This window comes from Fonsecaea monophora (assembly GCF_001642475.1).
Source record: "Fonsecaea monophora strain CBS 269.37 chromosome Unknown Scaff51, whole genome shotgun sequence".
In the NCBI taxonomy this organism is placed as follows: Eukaryota; Fungi; Ascomycota; class Eurotiomycetes; order Chaetothyriales; family Herpotrichiellaceae; genus Fonsecaea; species Fonsecaea monophora.
Window position 1 is genome coordinate 560 of NW_019173982.1, and position 15611 is coordinate 16170.

The 15611-nt window shown below is 53.4% G+C and overlaps 4 protein-coding genes across 4 annotated transcripts; 2 read left to right on the forward strand and 2 right to left on the reverse strand.

Annotated features, from left to right (window-relative positions):
* Window positions 1-2601: 2601 nt before the first annotated feature.
* On the forward strand, window positions 2602-5726 carry AYO21_06947 (hypothetical protein; the record flags this gene model as incomplete). The annotated part of the gene is made up of 5 exons (XM_022656905.1): window positions 2602-2665; window positions 2728-3042; window positions 3107-3973; window positions 4245-4806; window positions 4973-5726. The coding sequence occupies 5 exons, from the start codon at window positions 2602-2604 to the stop codon at window positions 5724-5726; spliced, it is 2562 nt and encodes an 853-aa protein (XP_022510704.1).
* A 508-nt stretch (window positions 5727-6234) lies between these two features.
* AYO21_06948 (hypothetical protein) lies at window positions 6235-9500 on the reverse strand (the record flags this gene model as incomplete). The annotated part of the gene is made up of 2 exons (XM_022656906.1): window positions 6235-9101; window positions 9173-9500. 2 exons carry the CDS (start codon window positions 9498-9500, stop codon window positions 6235-6237), a joined length of 3195 nt encoding a protein of 1064 aa, XP_022510705.1.
* Window positions 9501-10618: 1118 nt separating this feature from the next.
* AYO21_06949 (hypothetical protein) lies at window positions 10619-12868 on the reverse strand (the record flags this gene model as incomplete). Its single annotated transcript, XM_022656907.1, has 2 exons — window positions 10619-12600; window positions 12661-12868. 2 exons carry the CDS (start codon window positions 12866-12868, stop codon window positions 10619-10621), a joined length of 2190 nt encoding a protein of 729 aa, XP_022510706.1.
* Window positions 12869-14270: 1402 nt separating this feature from the next.
* AYO21_06950 (hypothetical protein) lies at window positions 14271-14720 on the forward strand (the record flags this gene model as incomplete). Its single annotated transcript, XM_022656908.1, has 2 exons — window positions 14271-14645; window positions 14700-14720. 2 exons carry the CDS (start codon window positions 14271-14273, stop codon window positions 14718-14720), a joined length of 396 nt encoding a protein of 131 aa, XP_022510707.1.
* Between the last annotated feature and the right edge of the window lie 891 nt (window positions 14721-15611).

Sequence of the window (15611 nt, forward strand, 5' to 3'; positions counted from 1 at the left end):
AGCCATCTCCCTGCGCCGAGAACCAGAAGAGGCACAAGGGGGGAGCCGATCAGAACACCGGTAAAAGGCGGCTTCTACCTTTTGAGTACCGAGTACAGTCACCGGTGACCAAGTACGAGGTACAGCCCGCCTCCCTACCTACCTCGTCTGCGAAAGCCAGCTCCAAGTCTGTGCAACCAATGATCAGACCACACCTGTAGAGGCTTTCGCGGCCAGGAAACTCTGCACCCGACCATGCCCTTGCAGGACTGACTAGACCGAACGAAGCTCATCTTTGCAACCGAACAGGGACCCCGCTGCTTAGCTTTTCATTCTCAGCCTCATTGTGATGAGGGGTGGCATGTCAAGCATGTCAAATAGGTTTGTTCTCTCACTCCCAAACTGACCATGGTCTGCCTTGAGGGATGCTTGTTCCTGCATCAACCCGAATCCGAGATACAAATCCCTGGTGACAATCTATGTCGTGACACAGTCGTGGCGCTGGGTCCAAAAAAAGAACACTCTTCAACCTGACTTACTCACAGACTGTTCAAACGGCTCGGTTCCCCCAACAGAGGCGTTAGTTACTTACAAAGCTACCCAACCACGCCAACCACTTGCGTTGGTGGTGCAGCTAACACCGAAACGACGCGAATACGAGAAGAAGTCACTTTTAGGCTTCGGCCTGCCCAGTCCAGATTCCATGTCTTGTGCATGCTTGGGCTTCTTGTCGCACTTTAACCCCGTTCCCAAGGACCCAAGGAGCCAAAGATGGTTTGGCGCAGTTTTTAAGTCTTCAGAGGCTGAATTGTCCCCTCACACTCAATGTGGGTTACATCCTTGTCGAAAAATGTCTCCATCTACAACATTTGTAATGTTGGTTCACAAATGCATCGATCGCTAAACCTGGCTAGGTTCAAAATCCATACTTTACAATAATGCGGCTACCACACAACCCCCCAAACACCAACTCAACCAACCTAGTGAATTCCGGCGATTCTGTTTTTGCTGGACTCAGCTGAATTTCTTCAAGTAACGGGTGGGAAAGAATAGGCGAGGGTTCTGGGTCCGACTTACCAAGGCTAGGCCCGCGCTTCCATTGCTATCCGGCTCTGGTGTCTGCGTGGGTCCTGTGGGTGTTGCGCTGCTTGGTGTGGCCGAGGTAGACGCAGCTGCCGACGTGCTGGTCGTCGTGTACCCAATGTAATGGGTGCTAGAAGACGAGTGCGTTTGGGTGGTGGTTGCTGCATTCTTGCACGGTGCGAAATCAACAGATCCAGTGGCGATACTCGAGTACTCTGCGGGCGTGGCCGTGGAAAGATAGGCGAGACAGCCTGCGAACATGCCGTCGTAAAGGTCAGGCTGATACGTGCCATTGCTGTAGCACAGGCAGCTTGTCTGTCGGCTGAACGCCTCGGTCGAGAAGCCCGGCGTCGCGTTTTCGCACCCAAGCACAATCTCTTCAAAAGCAGAACACGCGTCCGACCCGCTGATGCCGAGAGAGGGTGCCGCACTGGATGGTGCCGTGTTGGTACTCGTGTCGGGACTGTTGCTCGTCGCTGTCGACCCGACGGTCATGGTGATCTCAGAGGGGTCACTCTGCACCTCGAGAAGGCATTGCAACATCGCCGTGTAGCTGGCCAGGGCACAGCAATTGGCGATAAAGACATAGCCAGAGCATGACTCGCACATAGCAGCTATGCAGTCTGCAGAGTTTGTTTCGCAGACGTCCTGGAGCCCTTGGTTGCTGCAGGTGTAGTTTTGTCGTTTTTCGAGAATGATGCCGAGTTCATGGTCGCTGATGTCGGCCGCTACACTGCCCCTGATCAAGATGGAGAGGGAACATGTCTCGAGGACCAACAAGAGTGCACGCAACATGTCGGGCATCGGTACGCTGTGAATATACGTGCTTGCACTTGACCAAGTCGTCACTGATGAAAACCCAGGGTATAAGATACACATATGCGGAAATCTGGCCAGGCCACTGATAGAGAACCACTCTACCGGTGTCAGATCCGGACTGAAACCACTGTTGCACAAGTCAGTCCAGAACAGGCGACTCGAGCCATCAGGCTGCAATGCGAGTCACATACTAGTTTCCACCTCCAAAAAAATATCTCACCCCAGTATGGAAGTCCATGGCGCCACACCGAGCACACTGCCATGCGGTTGGGGACCTAGAAGCGGTGGTGGTTGTCCACAAAGTTAATACAAAGTCTCCCCGAGTCCCAATCCACCGCGCGTGGCGGAGCGAGCCACTGCGAAGGCTTCCCAAACCGGCTAGTCTGTTCGTATTGCCCAAAATGGGCTTGTTTCCTTCTATTTCATTGGTGGCATCGCTGGCTTCTGGGTCTCTGGCCCACTCCCTTTCACCCTCACTCACTTGTGCACCACTCCAAAAGTCCCTTCTCCCTCGACTTTGCCAGCGAGTCTGGGTCGTCCTCTCTGCTCAGCTAGAATTAGAAGACAATGGTAGAAAGGTGGGAGAGTGGTTTTATGATTCATTGCAATCATCATTGGACTTTCTACCGTCGATTTCTTCCCCCATGAAGCTGTGGCTTGTCCAAGAAACCATCTTCTTCCTCACCCGTTCATCCGTTTTGAACATACCCCTCGTCAAGAATGTTCGAAGTTAATCTCACCGTCGGAGAAGTCGCAGGTCTTATCTCTGGGTGCATCTCACTGCGTAAGGCTCATAACCCCCCTGCCAACTACCGCTGTTGCTCTGATTTAACCACCTCCGAATAGTCCACATATTGATCCCCCTGCTCTTTGCGTTTGTCTTGGTCGGCATCGTCCGCGACCGCTCCTTCGACGCCGTCACATGGTCCTCGATCAGCCATCTCCTCCAGAGTTCGTGGTGGCCGTTGCTGCTGCAGAGCGATGGCGCCGCGGGCAACTTTACGGGCAAGATGGTCCGCTGGCGCGTCTTTGGCATCTCTATAGCCGTGACTCTGGCGACCGTGTGTCTTGTCGTCGCAAACTTTCTCACCCCGAAGCCGCTCTTGGAGAAGATCAATCCGTCTCGCGGGCTGCATGACGTCGAGTTCTTTTACGTCCCGAGTGCGTGAAGTTTTGACGAATTTCCCCTACCTTGTTGTGCGTCGTTGCTAATATAGTTTCATAGACCCCTCGTACTACGGCATGGCGACGCTGGACCGACAGGGCGTCAATAGACGGTGTGGCTGGCAGAAATGGATGGACTGCCCGCACTCCATCTACGACGACCCGGCGGTCAGGAACCAATACCCCAACCACACGGTGATCAACTCGACGATTCCCGACGTGACGCGAGATCTCTTCACCAGCAGGACCAAGATCGGCACCGTCGCCAACCTTCTCGACATCGAGTTCCGCGCCTACAACCTCGTCAACAACTGGTACGTGGACAACAACGCCAGCCGGGCGGTGGGGCGTCTCGAGGTGCTCCCGTCCATGATCCTCAACGAGGGCTACCACCTGGTCAACGGGCTGATCATCGACGCGTTCAGCGGCGGCGTCGGCATCCGCAACCACACCGTGCCCGGCGGGCTCGAGCTCGGCGCGACCTGGACGGAGGACATTCTCTGGATCGTCCCGGAGACGCGGTGCACCAACACGAACCTGAGCCTGCACTTCTCCGTCAACGCCAACGCCTCTAACTCCATGTCCGGCGACGACGGCTTTTTACGGGACGACGGCGGGTTCGCCAACATTCCCGCCTCGATCCCCTCGCCGCGCTGGAACGACCCGGATGACAAGTGGAAGGACGTCGGGGCCACGCCGCAGCTGAAGCGCAGCGCCGACATTCTCGCCTGGTGGAACAACCAGTTCGTCGCGCAGGTGCTCAACATCACCGCCTCGGAACGCGGGGACGTGTACGCCGGTCAATTCAACACGTTTGGCTATCTCAGCGAGCCCGGCGCCATCAAGATCAGTAGCATGGACGGCATGTTCCTCGACGATATCTATTACAAGAGGCAGGCGACGCTGGAGTCCAAGTTTAAAGATTACGGTACGTACAGTACAGTACATACATCTGTCGGTTTCCTTTCCTTTTTTTTCCCCCTCCAAGTTTACATGGTACCTCTGCCTCCCTCCCTCCCTACCTACTGTATGTACATGCATATGTATTACGATCTCGATCTATCCACCTCTATATACACAATAGACCGATCAGAGAGATCGGGTTCCTGTGCTATTCTATGCTATGCGCCATGCCATGCTCCCTCTATTCCATTCATCCACCAGAGTGACAAAGTTATTAACCTTTTCGGATATTCCAGGAACCCGCTGCAGCGGCTACTACGACGACGACCCCAGCGTCCCCGCCAAAGCCTTCATGCAGTGCGGCTACCTGTACAGCATCCCGCAGCCGGAGAACGTCCTCGGGACGGGGCAATCCTGGCGCCCGGACCCGGGCTCCCCCTGGACGCAGAACCTGTACACGTGCGCCAGCGCCGTGGCCGCGACGGTCAAGGAGGTGACGTTCCGCGCGAACGGGAGCGTCGCACTCGACGCGCTGCAGGTCGTCGGGGTGCGGGACAAGAATTACACGGATCCTGAGAGTTTGCCGCGGTGGGGGATCGAGAAAGTCGACCCGGCCGCGTACAAGGTCTGGGACGTGTACAAGTTCTGGGGCCTCGTGGATGAATCACACCAAAGGAACGAGGACGTCGACGTCCACCGCGCAGCGAAAATCTATCTCCCCGCCGCGGTGCGCGGCACGACCCTGGGGAATCACATGTACGACTCGTTCGCGGCCGGGGGCGTCTTCACCGCCGCGTGGAACAGCATCTACTCGTACGCGGCGGCGTTGAGTGATGTGAATGAGAATTCTATTCCAAAGTACGTCCGGGACTCCTCCCTTAGACACACACACACACACATACACATGGTTACCCCCTTCTATTTGCTTTGTTCCTTCTTCTCGTGTGCGAGGGGGAAGCAATATATACCTCGTACATATCCAAGACACATGACTGACGCATGCATGATTCCCTACCACCAACAGCTACAGCGGCAAATCCAACTACGGGCTGACGCTCAAGTGGCGCCAGCTCATGTCCCAATCGACCGGTGGCGCCGAGACGCTGATGAACCTGATCTGGACGGACCTGATCGGCTTCGCCATCGTGGGCACGCGGACGGGGTTTGAAGGGATGGGGTCCATGGGGTCGGTGACGCAGCACGGCACCGATGGCAATGCCAATGCCAACGCGCTCGGACTGCGCCAGGCGTACCGGTACGAGCGGTCCATCGCGTACGCGGACCTGCGGTACGCGATCCCGGCGTTCGTGGTTGGCACCGTCTTCGTCGTCACCCTGCTCGCGTCGCTTCTCATCTGCTGCGTCCAGCCCCGCGTTTGGGCCGCACTCAACCACTACACCAAGCAGACCAGCATGGGCAGGGCCGTCACACAGGTCATGCTGCGCGGTGGGCCGAACGAGATCGCCCCCGCGGCGAGCACGAAGCGCTGGGCTAAACGGGCTAGGTTGGTCGTCTTGCCGGTCCCGCCGCTGCCGCCACCTCTAGAATCACCGGAGGAGGGATCGCCGCACAAGAAGGCTGGTTCTACCTCGTCGTCTCCTCTTTCTTCGAGGTACAGCCTTGTCGAAGATGAGGCATTGAGCCGCCCGGGAAGAAGGACGACTCTGCAGTTGCCGGGATTCGCAATGATGAGATCCCCAAGGGACAACAACGCCGCTCTGCGGACCCAGGTCGCATACACGGCCATGGCAGAGCGAGTGGCTAATGATCACGGATGACCTGCCTGAGAAAACCACGCAGAGCCAAGTCTTGCGAGAGACAGACCGGTGGAAATCGCCGAAAAGGAAGAAGAGATTCATTCCTTTGGACAACAACGATTCTCCAAGGTTTTCCTGAAGATCGACTTTGGTCAGAGTTGTCATCGTTTGGGCGGGAAGATGGAAGCGTGGCAAGCGTCATGTCGGATCAATATGATACCTAAGTAAAAGGGCCCGTTTGGGAAATCGTGATATGTATGTGTAATGAAACGCACCAAGCAGGTAAGCGGTGATATCACTCCAGAAGATTCAAACTACCGTGTGAACAATCTCCCCAGTGGGCTCCATTTTGCAATATGTCCGATTCTCCTTCAGTCAAGTGTCGTGAAACCGTCCATGGTGGCCACTAATTCGCGGTATCGAACAGTATAGCGATCATTGTCCAGCATGTCAAGGAGCGACTCTACCTGAGGCAACTGTCCACACCGAAAAGTGGACTGTGCATATCAAGCACCACATCCAGAAACCCTTACCTTCGGGTCTTCTTCTGGAGTGGCTGCTCCTCACCATCAGAGTCACGGCCACGTCCGTTGGATTCGAGCTGTACATCATCCGGCTGTGAGGGAGACGACTCTCTGGCCCGTTTTGCACCCAACACTGGCTGCTTGAGAGACGGACGATAGTCCGGGCCTTTCCCATATCGGGAGAGCTCCAGTTCCCTCAAGGTCACGATGTCCTCCTCAGTGAAGACGGGGGATTCCGAACTGTCGAATGACTGCTGCACAAGACTCTCCGCAACGTCTAGGAATGAGCAAAATGTCTCGGCATCATCCTTTTGCTGAAGGTTAGTTCGACGGGACATCCTTACACCGCTGAACATGTCGGAATATGATGCCGAACTGTGTATACAGTGGTGCCAAACTTGGTCCAAAGCGCTTTTGAAGTCGGTAGCTATCATCACTGGCCGAGTACCGTGTAATACGAGCATTTTGACAATCTCTAGACATCTCGTGTAGTCAAGGCCCTCGATGTAGGGTATCGCCGCTAAGAAGGAGACCCATATAGGAACACTAAGATGCTGTGTACTAACAAGTTCGTCTGGATTGGCGCCGAGTCTCAGGAGGTCGCTCAAGATGCTGGGATCAGGCGATGTCCAGCTATCAGCGACTGGTACAAGAGCATAGTGAAGCAGCGGTCTCCCCTCTTTCTCTCGAACTTTTGCCTCTGTTAGTCGTGCCTTGACATACGACTTCCAACCAAGCTGTATGCTGAGTGACATGGAATTGCTTCGGTGCGCCGACCAACTCTGCAATATTTGGTTGATAGTCCTAGATCGGATGTTTAGGTGATTGTAGTAGTTAGATGTTGCCATTTCAATCCCGTCGAACAGTTCCACCACCTTTTCAAATAGCACAAATGCAGTCTCCTCTTCATCTGGTCGCTCTATAATGTGCCGGAGAAATTTTTCTACGTCAAACAGCCCCGTACCAAGGGTCGTTCCATAACGGCCGAAGGTTCTGATATCGATGGCCATGAGGTTGCATTGGAACATGTGAGCATCGAATGGTGAGTCGGTGTGGCGGTGAAGCAGATCTACTGCAGCACGACCTGCAAAGTAATCTCGTACTGTTCGATGCAGAAACTCGATGCGCGTTCCGGGGTTCATGGTTTTGCTGTAACCATAGTAGCCATTCTCGTTGGTGTTCGAACCAGTCTCTAACAATCCCATACATCTGCTCATCAGCATTCGCTCCAGCAACTGGAGGAGTTCTCTTCCTTCTTGCGGATGAGCAAAGTTAACATCATAAAGTTGTGAATTTGAACCAAAGCACAAGTCTTCACTTTGATCCAGAAAATAGAGATGCATAAGACGAAATTGAAAGTCTGTAACACCACGGACGTCCACTGCGTCCTCGCTGCTGCAGGACAATGCTGTCTGGAGGATGATGGATGCATCTTTTCTGTATGGCACTGGCACCGACTCAAATATGCGTTGGAAGTAATCATCCAGGTCAAGGGGAATGCTCTCCAACTCTCTGAACAAGTGCTTACCGCGACCTCCGTCCCTCAGGACTCTCAGAAGATCACGCACAACTAAGTGCACCCACAGAAATACCCCTCTAGCACGACTTATAATTTCTGTGGTTAGATTGTCAAGTAGCTGCGGCTCTCTCTGTAGTTGTCGCTGAAAGTGCAAGTTCTGGCCCAGCTTGCCATGAACATAGAGTTGCATGTCGTTTCGGGTCAGATGCTCGAGCCGGAGTTGCGGGCATTCCTGGAACTCATCTCGAAATATGTTATAGGGCCGGCTTGCGACACACGCCTTGACGTTCTGGCTTAGAGCGAGTCTGTGTATCAAATCCAGAGCTTCTTGTTGTTGGTCATCTGAACCAGCGTGTTCGTCCAACCCGTCGATAAATAGCAAAATCTGTTTGCTGCTTCCGAGGTGTTGTATAGTCCTGCATAGGACTTCAACCAACTCGTTTTCTTCCCACGCGTGAAGTCGCGAACATCCACTGAGGCTCGCCTCCCACTTGCTGGCTGAAACCACTTGGTCTACAAGATCAAGATGTGGCAACAGCAGTTGATGGATGAGTGTTCGGAGCAAGCCAGACATCGATTTTTCGTCGTTGGTGCCAGCATACCAAAAATAGAACGAAGCCTTGAGGACTGTATCGTTACCTGATGCTGACAGAGACAACATGTTGTGTGCGCGCTCGTCAAGTTCTCTTATCAGAGTGCTCTTTCCAGATCCGGGTTTTCCAGACACCCAGTATATAGGGTGCCTACTCGAATGCAACCACTCAACGAAGTCGTCCCATACAATTACTTGATTGTCTTTTTGCTTGAATATCCACTGATATGTGTTAGTGAAGGCCCGACCTATGTTATTGCGTCTGTTGTTGATCTGTGAAAACCATAGGCTTTCCACGATCGAACGTCGAGCGGCCAATTCGCTTTTCATTGTGGGAAGGAGCCGGTGCACCTCGTCTAGTAAAGCTTTGAGGTTATCATCCAACCGCTCCAGGCGTGTAGAGAGCCCCTTGATCTCATTTGTAAGATAGGTGCCGCTGCGTTCCAATGCATCTTCAACATCGAGAGATATGGTGGTATCGTCGATAGCTAGCGAGGAAAGGCTAGAACTCAGTTTGGCAATATCAGCTTTAATATCAGCAGACGACTTGGTAGCCCTTAGAGCTTGGTCTGCGATAATACGCATTTCCTCGCTCATATTCTGGCGGTCCACAGCAGACTGGTCGTGGAGGTAAACCATGAGGGAGAGCATCAAGTTCGCCCTCGCATGATCCAGATTCCGCGATAAGGTATCAATGCACGATTTTTCAGCGTGACTTTTCAAAGCCAGTTTGACTACCATGTTGAAATGGTTAGCATACGCTGTATAGGATAGCCAGAAAGTGCCATGGAGCATATCTTGAAATCAAGGATTCTAGGGTCAACAGACTCACCACTTTTCCACAGGCTGTGTCGCCTATTGAGACCCAGCTTTTCCAGCATCGCTGTGAACTCCTGAGACACTCTCAAGCACTCGAGGTTTGCACGATGCAGACCACGGGCAGGTCCTGGCGGCAGCGATTGGGAGGCGATGGACTCCATCGACGTCTGGAGATGGGCACTTGAGACCGACAGACGTTGCACGCAGTCTTTCAATGACTCAAAGTAATTGTTCCCGCCACCATTCGCGTAGTCGATGGTTTTGCGGACCAAGTCGATCCCAAGGCTGACGAACTGGAGGGCGTTGCCCGCGGCCGCGAAAGTCGTAAGAGGGTCGACCATCTCGAATTCTGGAGCCAACAAGAATGGGAAGCAGACTCTGTGATAGGGAAGTCTGTCCTCCGCTGGCTAAGAAAAAAAATTCGAGAGCCAGCTTCGACAATATCAGGCTGGCGATGGGTGGGTGTTTGGGTGGAAAGCCCGAGGATGTGTTGGCGGAGGCGAAGCAACCGAGCCGCCCAGCATCTGCAGGACGAATGCGCAAAAGCCAACAAGGCAGGGTACAAGGCTGAGTTGGTTGGATGCGAGTCGAAGTACGACAGACTTGCTACACCCACCAAATGAGCAGGGGTGACGGCCTGATCCCGGCAAGGCACATTCCTGGGGAGTATTCTGCCGTTATCGTACGGCGCATCCAGCCCAGGGTTGACAGGCATGCTTCCCTTTTTTTATGCATGTCACATATCACATTGCAAGCCTTTCTGTCGAGCTGTTCCGTGACGCCGTGATCATTGAAGACAAACAACAATGTATTACTGCCAGATCAACCTGCACTTCCGCCATTGCTTCTCATATTCATCTGTGCCAAACCGCCCTTGGTCCTCAATTTCGCTGATGCTCTGTTAGACAGTTCCTCTGATCCGATAGCGCTAGCAGGCTTTCAGGATCTTGAGGTGCGCAGAAAGAATTTGGTGTCGGACTGTGTCGAGTTGAGGCTGGCTGAGGGAGGCTTGAAAAGATAGCCAATGAAGTGCTGAAAGGTGGAGGTGGAGGCGCGGCTTGGGGGCCAGAGAGTCGCTGGATGATTTGTCGATCGTATGGTAATGTTTGCATGGTGATGCGACTTCGCAGACGGTGCGGAATGTGGTCCCATTGAAAAAGCGTAGTGTAAAGACGACGTGGCCTATGGTTAGTCAGTCTTTCAGGCAGCCGCGAATGAGGAAAAAGAAGTCGTAACTGATATAGACAGCTGTTGTCTACAAGTCCAAAGGACTGAATCGAGATGCAACAGCCTCAAAGTGTCAAAGATGCGAAAAGCCAATCAGCAATTTTGGACGACAGCCTCGCCACCACAGCCCCGTCCCCCAGACCATCCGTTATTCATTACAACCAACCAATGCGTACTCAATTCTGAACAACAGTATATACACAACGCCATTGAACCTGGCTCGCTTCCTCACTCACAGGACCACCTGAACACCCTCCCTCATGGTCTCTAGCGTCTTCTTTCCAATCCCCCTTAACTTGGCCAGATCATTCCAGCTTCGGACAAAGACATCCTCGACTCCTTCACCCTCTTGCTCATTCAGGTAGTCCACGATCCCCTCGGCACGCTTTGCACCAAGTCCGTTCAATGTCTTGATTTTCATGATATCCCGGGTGTTGATGACTTTTAGGAGGTATTGTGTTCGAGGTGTTACCGCAGCACTCGGCTCTATCGGTCCTTGTTGCGTGAGGGGATCCGGCGATGATGCTCTTGCTCTGCGTTTCTGCGACTTGGCTTGTTTTCTCTGCCGTGACCGAGAGGCTTCGTCTTGGTCGCTATCGTGGTAGGCTGAGCCCTCGTTATCCTCATCCTGGTAGCTTTCATCACCCTCATCATTCCCACGGGACGTCTTCCGCTTTTCCGATCTGCTTGATAGATCCAGCCTCTCGTCTGAATCTCCCACTGTATCGCTCGACTCCTTTTTCGCTGCAAGCTTCTCTCTCAGCCGTTCAATCTTACCCTTCAACTTCTCGTTGTCGGGGAAATACGGCCTAGCCAGCTCATACATCTTCAGGGCGCTCCCAAACTCCCCACGGGCTTGATGCTGCTTGGCCATGAACAAATAACTTAAGCCTTCCGCCCTCTCACCGTCTTGCCCTTCCAGCCTCTTCTCAATACTGTCCAGCCGTCGTTGAACTTCTTCAGATATGGACTTTTGTGGAGCTGGGTCGGGTGCGTTGAGAGCCCGGGCTGCAAGAATCTCGGAGACTTTCTTCTCCACCAGATTCTCGATCGAGGATTTATCCATGCCCAGAGCTTGAGATTCTGGGACACGCCGGATGAAGCTGGGTGTTGGGCGCGCGATTTTGGGTGGGCGAGCAGATGCCAGGAACGACGTCTCGGCCGTGCGTTTCAGTGGAGACGATTTCTGAGGCATAAGTTTGGCACTAGTCGCCGTCTTGGTTTTGTCCGAGTAGACCGCAAAGGCTTTTGGTGGTTTGTCATTTTTCGCGGTTGTGTCCCGATTTGCAGTGAGGTTTACATTGACGACATTGGTTAGAGGGCGAAGTGGTTGCCGCTGCATCGTCGACCCGCCGACTGGTGCGCCTGGGACCTGGCGCGGAGGACCCTTAAAGATGGGTTCATTCTCCACCTCGCGAACCTCAATCTTCTTGGTCCGGTTTGCAAAGTTCAGGGAGCTGAGCGTGTCAAGATGGTAGGCCTTGACAGGCGCCAGGTTGAGGATCATGACTGTGAAGCCATTGTTTTGTCCCAGCGAGAGAATCCTGGTCATCTTGGATTCGCGATACGGGATGCGTTGCTGTTTCTTGCTGATGGCTTCCACGCACTGCGCCAGGACAAACAAGGACTTATTGATGCTCGCGGACTCGACCATTCTATCCTTTCCATTCCCCGTTCTTCGATTGTCTTCCGAACCCGCCAGGTCGATGGCAGAAGCTGTGCTAATTCTCGTTTCCGTCGGAGTGGTGATGGCCACCTTGACGCAAAGAATGGCATGGGACCGTGAGGAATGGGCATTGAGTTTGGTGGCACCGGTACTTCGATTGGCATTGGCCTTGTCGTACAACACCTCGAAATCCTTCAAAGAGGCGCAAGGCATTTCGGTCAGACCAACGACCACCGTCTTTCCACCTTCAGCTTCTCTGATGGGCAGTCCAGTGGCCGTTCGCTTCTCGGGAGCCTCGAAAAGATCAAAGACGCGGTCGTTGTAGATCTCGTAGTAGCTCATGGACACTTCGACCGTGGTTTCTCCACTACTGCTCTTTTCAATCGCCCGACTCTTTCTGTAGATACTGCTAAGCAATCTCGGGATCATGCCACGGTCAGCCAGCGACTTTCCGCCACGCATTGTATGAGTCTTTCCCGTCCCCGTCGAGCCATAGGCGAAGATGGTGACATCGTAACCGAGCAGGAGATGTTTTACTGTGGGTGCAACTGCGGCCACAGAAGTCAGTCAGGCGAATACCAGCTTTTGCGACCAGACGAGAAGCTTACCCTCGGCGTCGAATATCTCCTGCTGCGTTGCATCTTGCTCATAGACGCTGTTGAACTGGAAACTGTACTCTTCGGCAAAGTTCTTGGGGTTGGGAATCTTGACAATCGTCGGCTTCCCATCCGGACCAGGGTGGCTGCTCACGATCTGGTCCCTTTCGATTTCGGTTTTCAGAAGTGGTCGAATACGGGCGACAACACGCACGCTCATCTTGAGCTTTGCAATTTATAGACGTTGAAGGATGAGGTTCTGCGGGTGCAAATACAAGGTCGTGGTCCTCAGCTGTGCTTGGAGGGCCGAGTAACTACGAAGACGACCATTTGGGTTGTTGCGGGGGGCAACGCACTCAGCCTTGTCCAGCGCCCACATTTCCTCCTGCTACAGACTCGGAGGAACACAATCATTCGATATATCGTCACGATTGAGAGAGTTGGTTATCTACGTTCATCACTCGCTATAAGCTCGCCAGTCAGCTTCAACATGTCAGTGAAGCCTTAGAAATCCCACCAGAGTTGCGTCAAGTCTGCAGACAGAGTGTCAGCCTCCTAAGCCATACCGCAGCAGCACCCAGACATCTTCTTGCATGGATTGTGCTGCCAATCTCTAATCCTCTCAGATGCCCTATATCTGCTCGAAGTGTACAAGGTCATACTTTCCAGAAAGAGACGGGGAAGGGGCACTGATTGTGCACGTCGCAGCCTTCACGAGCAAAATGAGTTGTAATGTTGAGCAGAGGGAATCTTTGTACGGAGATCTCATATGTTATCCTCGAATAAGGTCGAGCATCTTCATGCTTCTGGTCGCAGACTTATATCTCGTTCTCAGTGGCACCTAAATCCTTCAGCGTAGGGATGCTTAAGCAGCCACAAGTGCATGCAGTATATTGATCCTCCCCAGCCTGGGTGCTCGTTCCTCGCTTAGCAGCAGCCCTAGGCGCTGCGGATTTGCCTAGAGCAACCGGCAACCGGGCGAGTAAATTAGCATGCCTGCTCACCATCCTAGGCATCATCGCAGGCTGTGGGGAGACTTTAGCTTCAGCTTTCTGGCCTCGCTTGTCGGCCGATCCAAGGATGCTCACCGGGGCGACACCATTTTCCCCAACAACAACAACACATTGGATATACTTCCGGGCCGTTACAAAGGTAAGTCCCAATAGACGCAGCACAACGTTGGTAGTCCAACGGTGTTTTCTCAAGAGCTCGACCACCAGTTGCGACTGGGAAGAACTGCCCAACAGAGCAACTTTGTAGAGATCGGAATAGCTCGAAGGATGAGGGGCATATCAATCCACGCCAGGTGTTTTCCCACTTGTGTCCGGGTGGAGATTCGTCGGCTCCTCGCCCAGAAACACATGCTAAACTGATACGGAAGAGGTTGGTGGGTGTTTAGTCTGGTCGCGTCAGCCCACGTATTACTCTGGAGATACATGTACTCGATCATGGGCCACCCCAGTCTCAAAACAATAGGAGCAACACCTTTCATAGTGCCCATGGGACACCATTGCGTTTCAAAGTGTCTCGTGCTGTGTCACACACATCGCGAAGTTCTTTGATACAAAGCCTGCACAGACACTGATCAACTCACCCTGGCGCCCATCTTCGACTCACCCACCATGGATAGTTTTCAGGTCTACGAGCCCGGCGGCGGTTCGGGCGCCTCGTCTCTGACAAAACGGCAGCAGGCGATTCTCGCTATACCCACGACATACCTCGGCCTCAACGCTGGACCAAAACCAGGGACCGTCGCTGCCATCGTGCTGGGCTCAATCGGCGGGTTCCTGCTTATCATATATGTTATTTGGGCGGCTCTCAATTACGGGAATGTGTTTGGTCTTCGGCGTGGAGTGGTCGAGGAGGAAGTCATTCGTCGGCGCGGGCCACGCAGCAGCAGCAGGCGAGAGGGGACTATCGTCGAGGAGACCATAGAGGTGGATCGGAGAAGTTCTGTCCGGCGACGAGGAGCATCATCTGTGCGAGACCCGGATGAGGTGGGTTTTCAATTCAACTCTCCTTCTGGGAGATACTAACTGACGGTGAAACAGGATGCCACCGTCGAGGAGTAACCAACACGAGTCTGTCCGTTTGGAAAGTCTAGAGCATTACAGAGGAAGACTTGGGGTTTCACCGGCTTGCAAATATTCTAGGAGGAGTATATTACGGCTATCACTAGGGGATCAGTGCCATACTTGACAGATTCTCGGATTTGCCTGAGGCTTTCAGAGGGCTCAAGGATCGGCGCTGCTCGTTTGCATGTTCCAGGGCTTTGTGACACACCATGTGAGAAGTGCAAAAGTGCCTTTTCTCAGGAGTGACACTTGGGTGAGAGAAGGACAAGTCACCACATCACCATCTCCATGTGCTGTATGTACGCGTGCATATTGAGCCTAATCGCCTACGACATAAGGGAACGAATGGTTGGGAATCAACGAAGGGGTGGGTGGTTATTATTGTCAGGGTTGCAAACGCATGGTGCATGACTACTATGGAAAGAGGGCCGGCGTTATGGGGGGGCACATGACTGTACAATTATGCCTGAAGAGTTTAGAATGAAGAATGAGGGACGGGGAGACTTGTGTTTACAGAGATACGTGGGAGAATCAGGATCATTACCGAGTACGGAGCACCCAGTACCGAGAATGTATATGCCTAACATAGGTACAGCCCAGGGTGCCATCTCATCATCTCATCATCTTACTACATACCTCTGGGGCCTTGTGCTTTGTGTGATGCCATGTTTGTTTACCGAGTCTCATCCACCCGCCCTGGTCCGGTTGCCCCAAGCCACCCGCCGCCCGCAGTTTCTCGTCTCCACCGCATGCATCATCCACCAAACACCAAACACCAACATGCCCGCCGCGTCGTGGCCGATCCCCATTCACCGAGCTTGCTTAACGATGCTTCATGAACCACACGCTGCAGCCACGTCCTTCTGTGCTCGCTCGGGTACCTGCTCC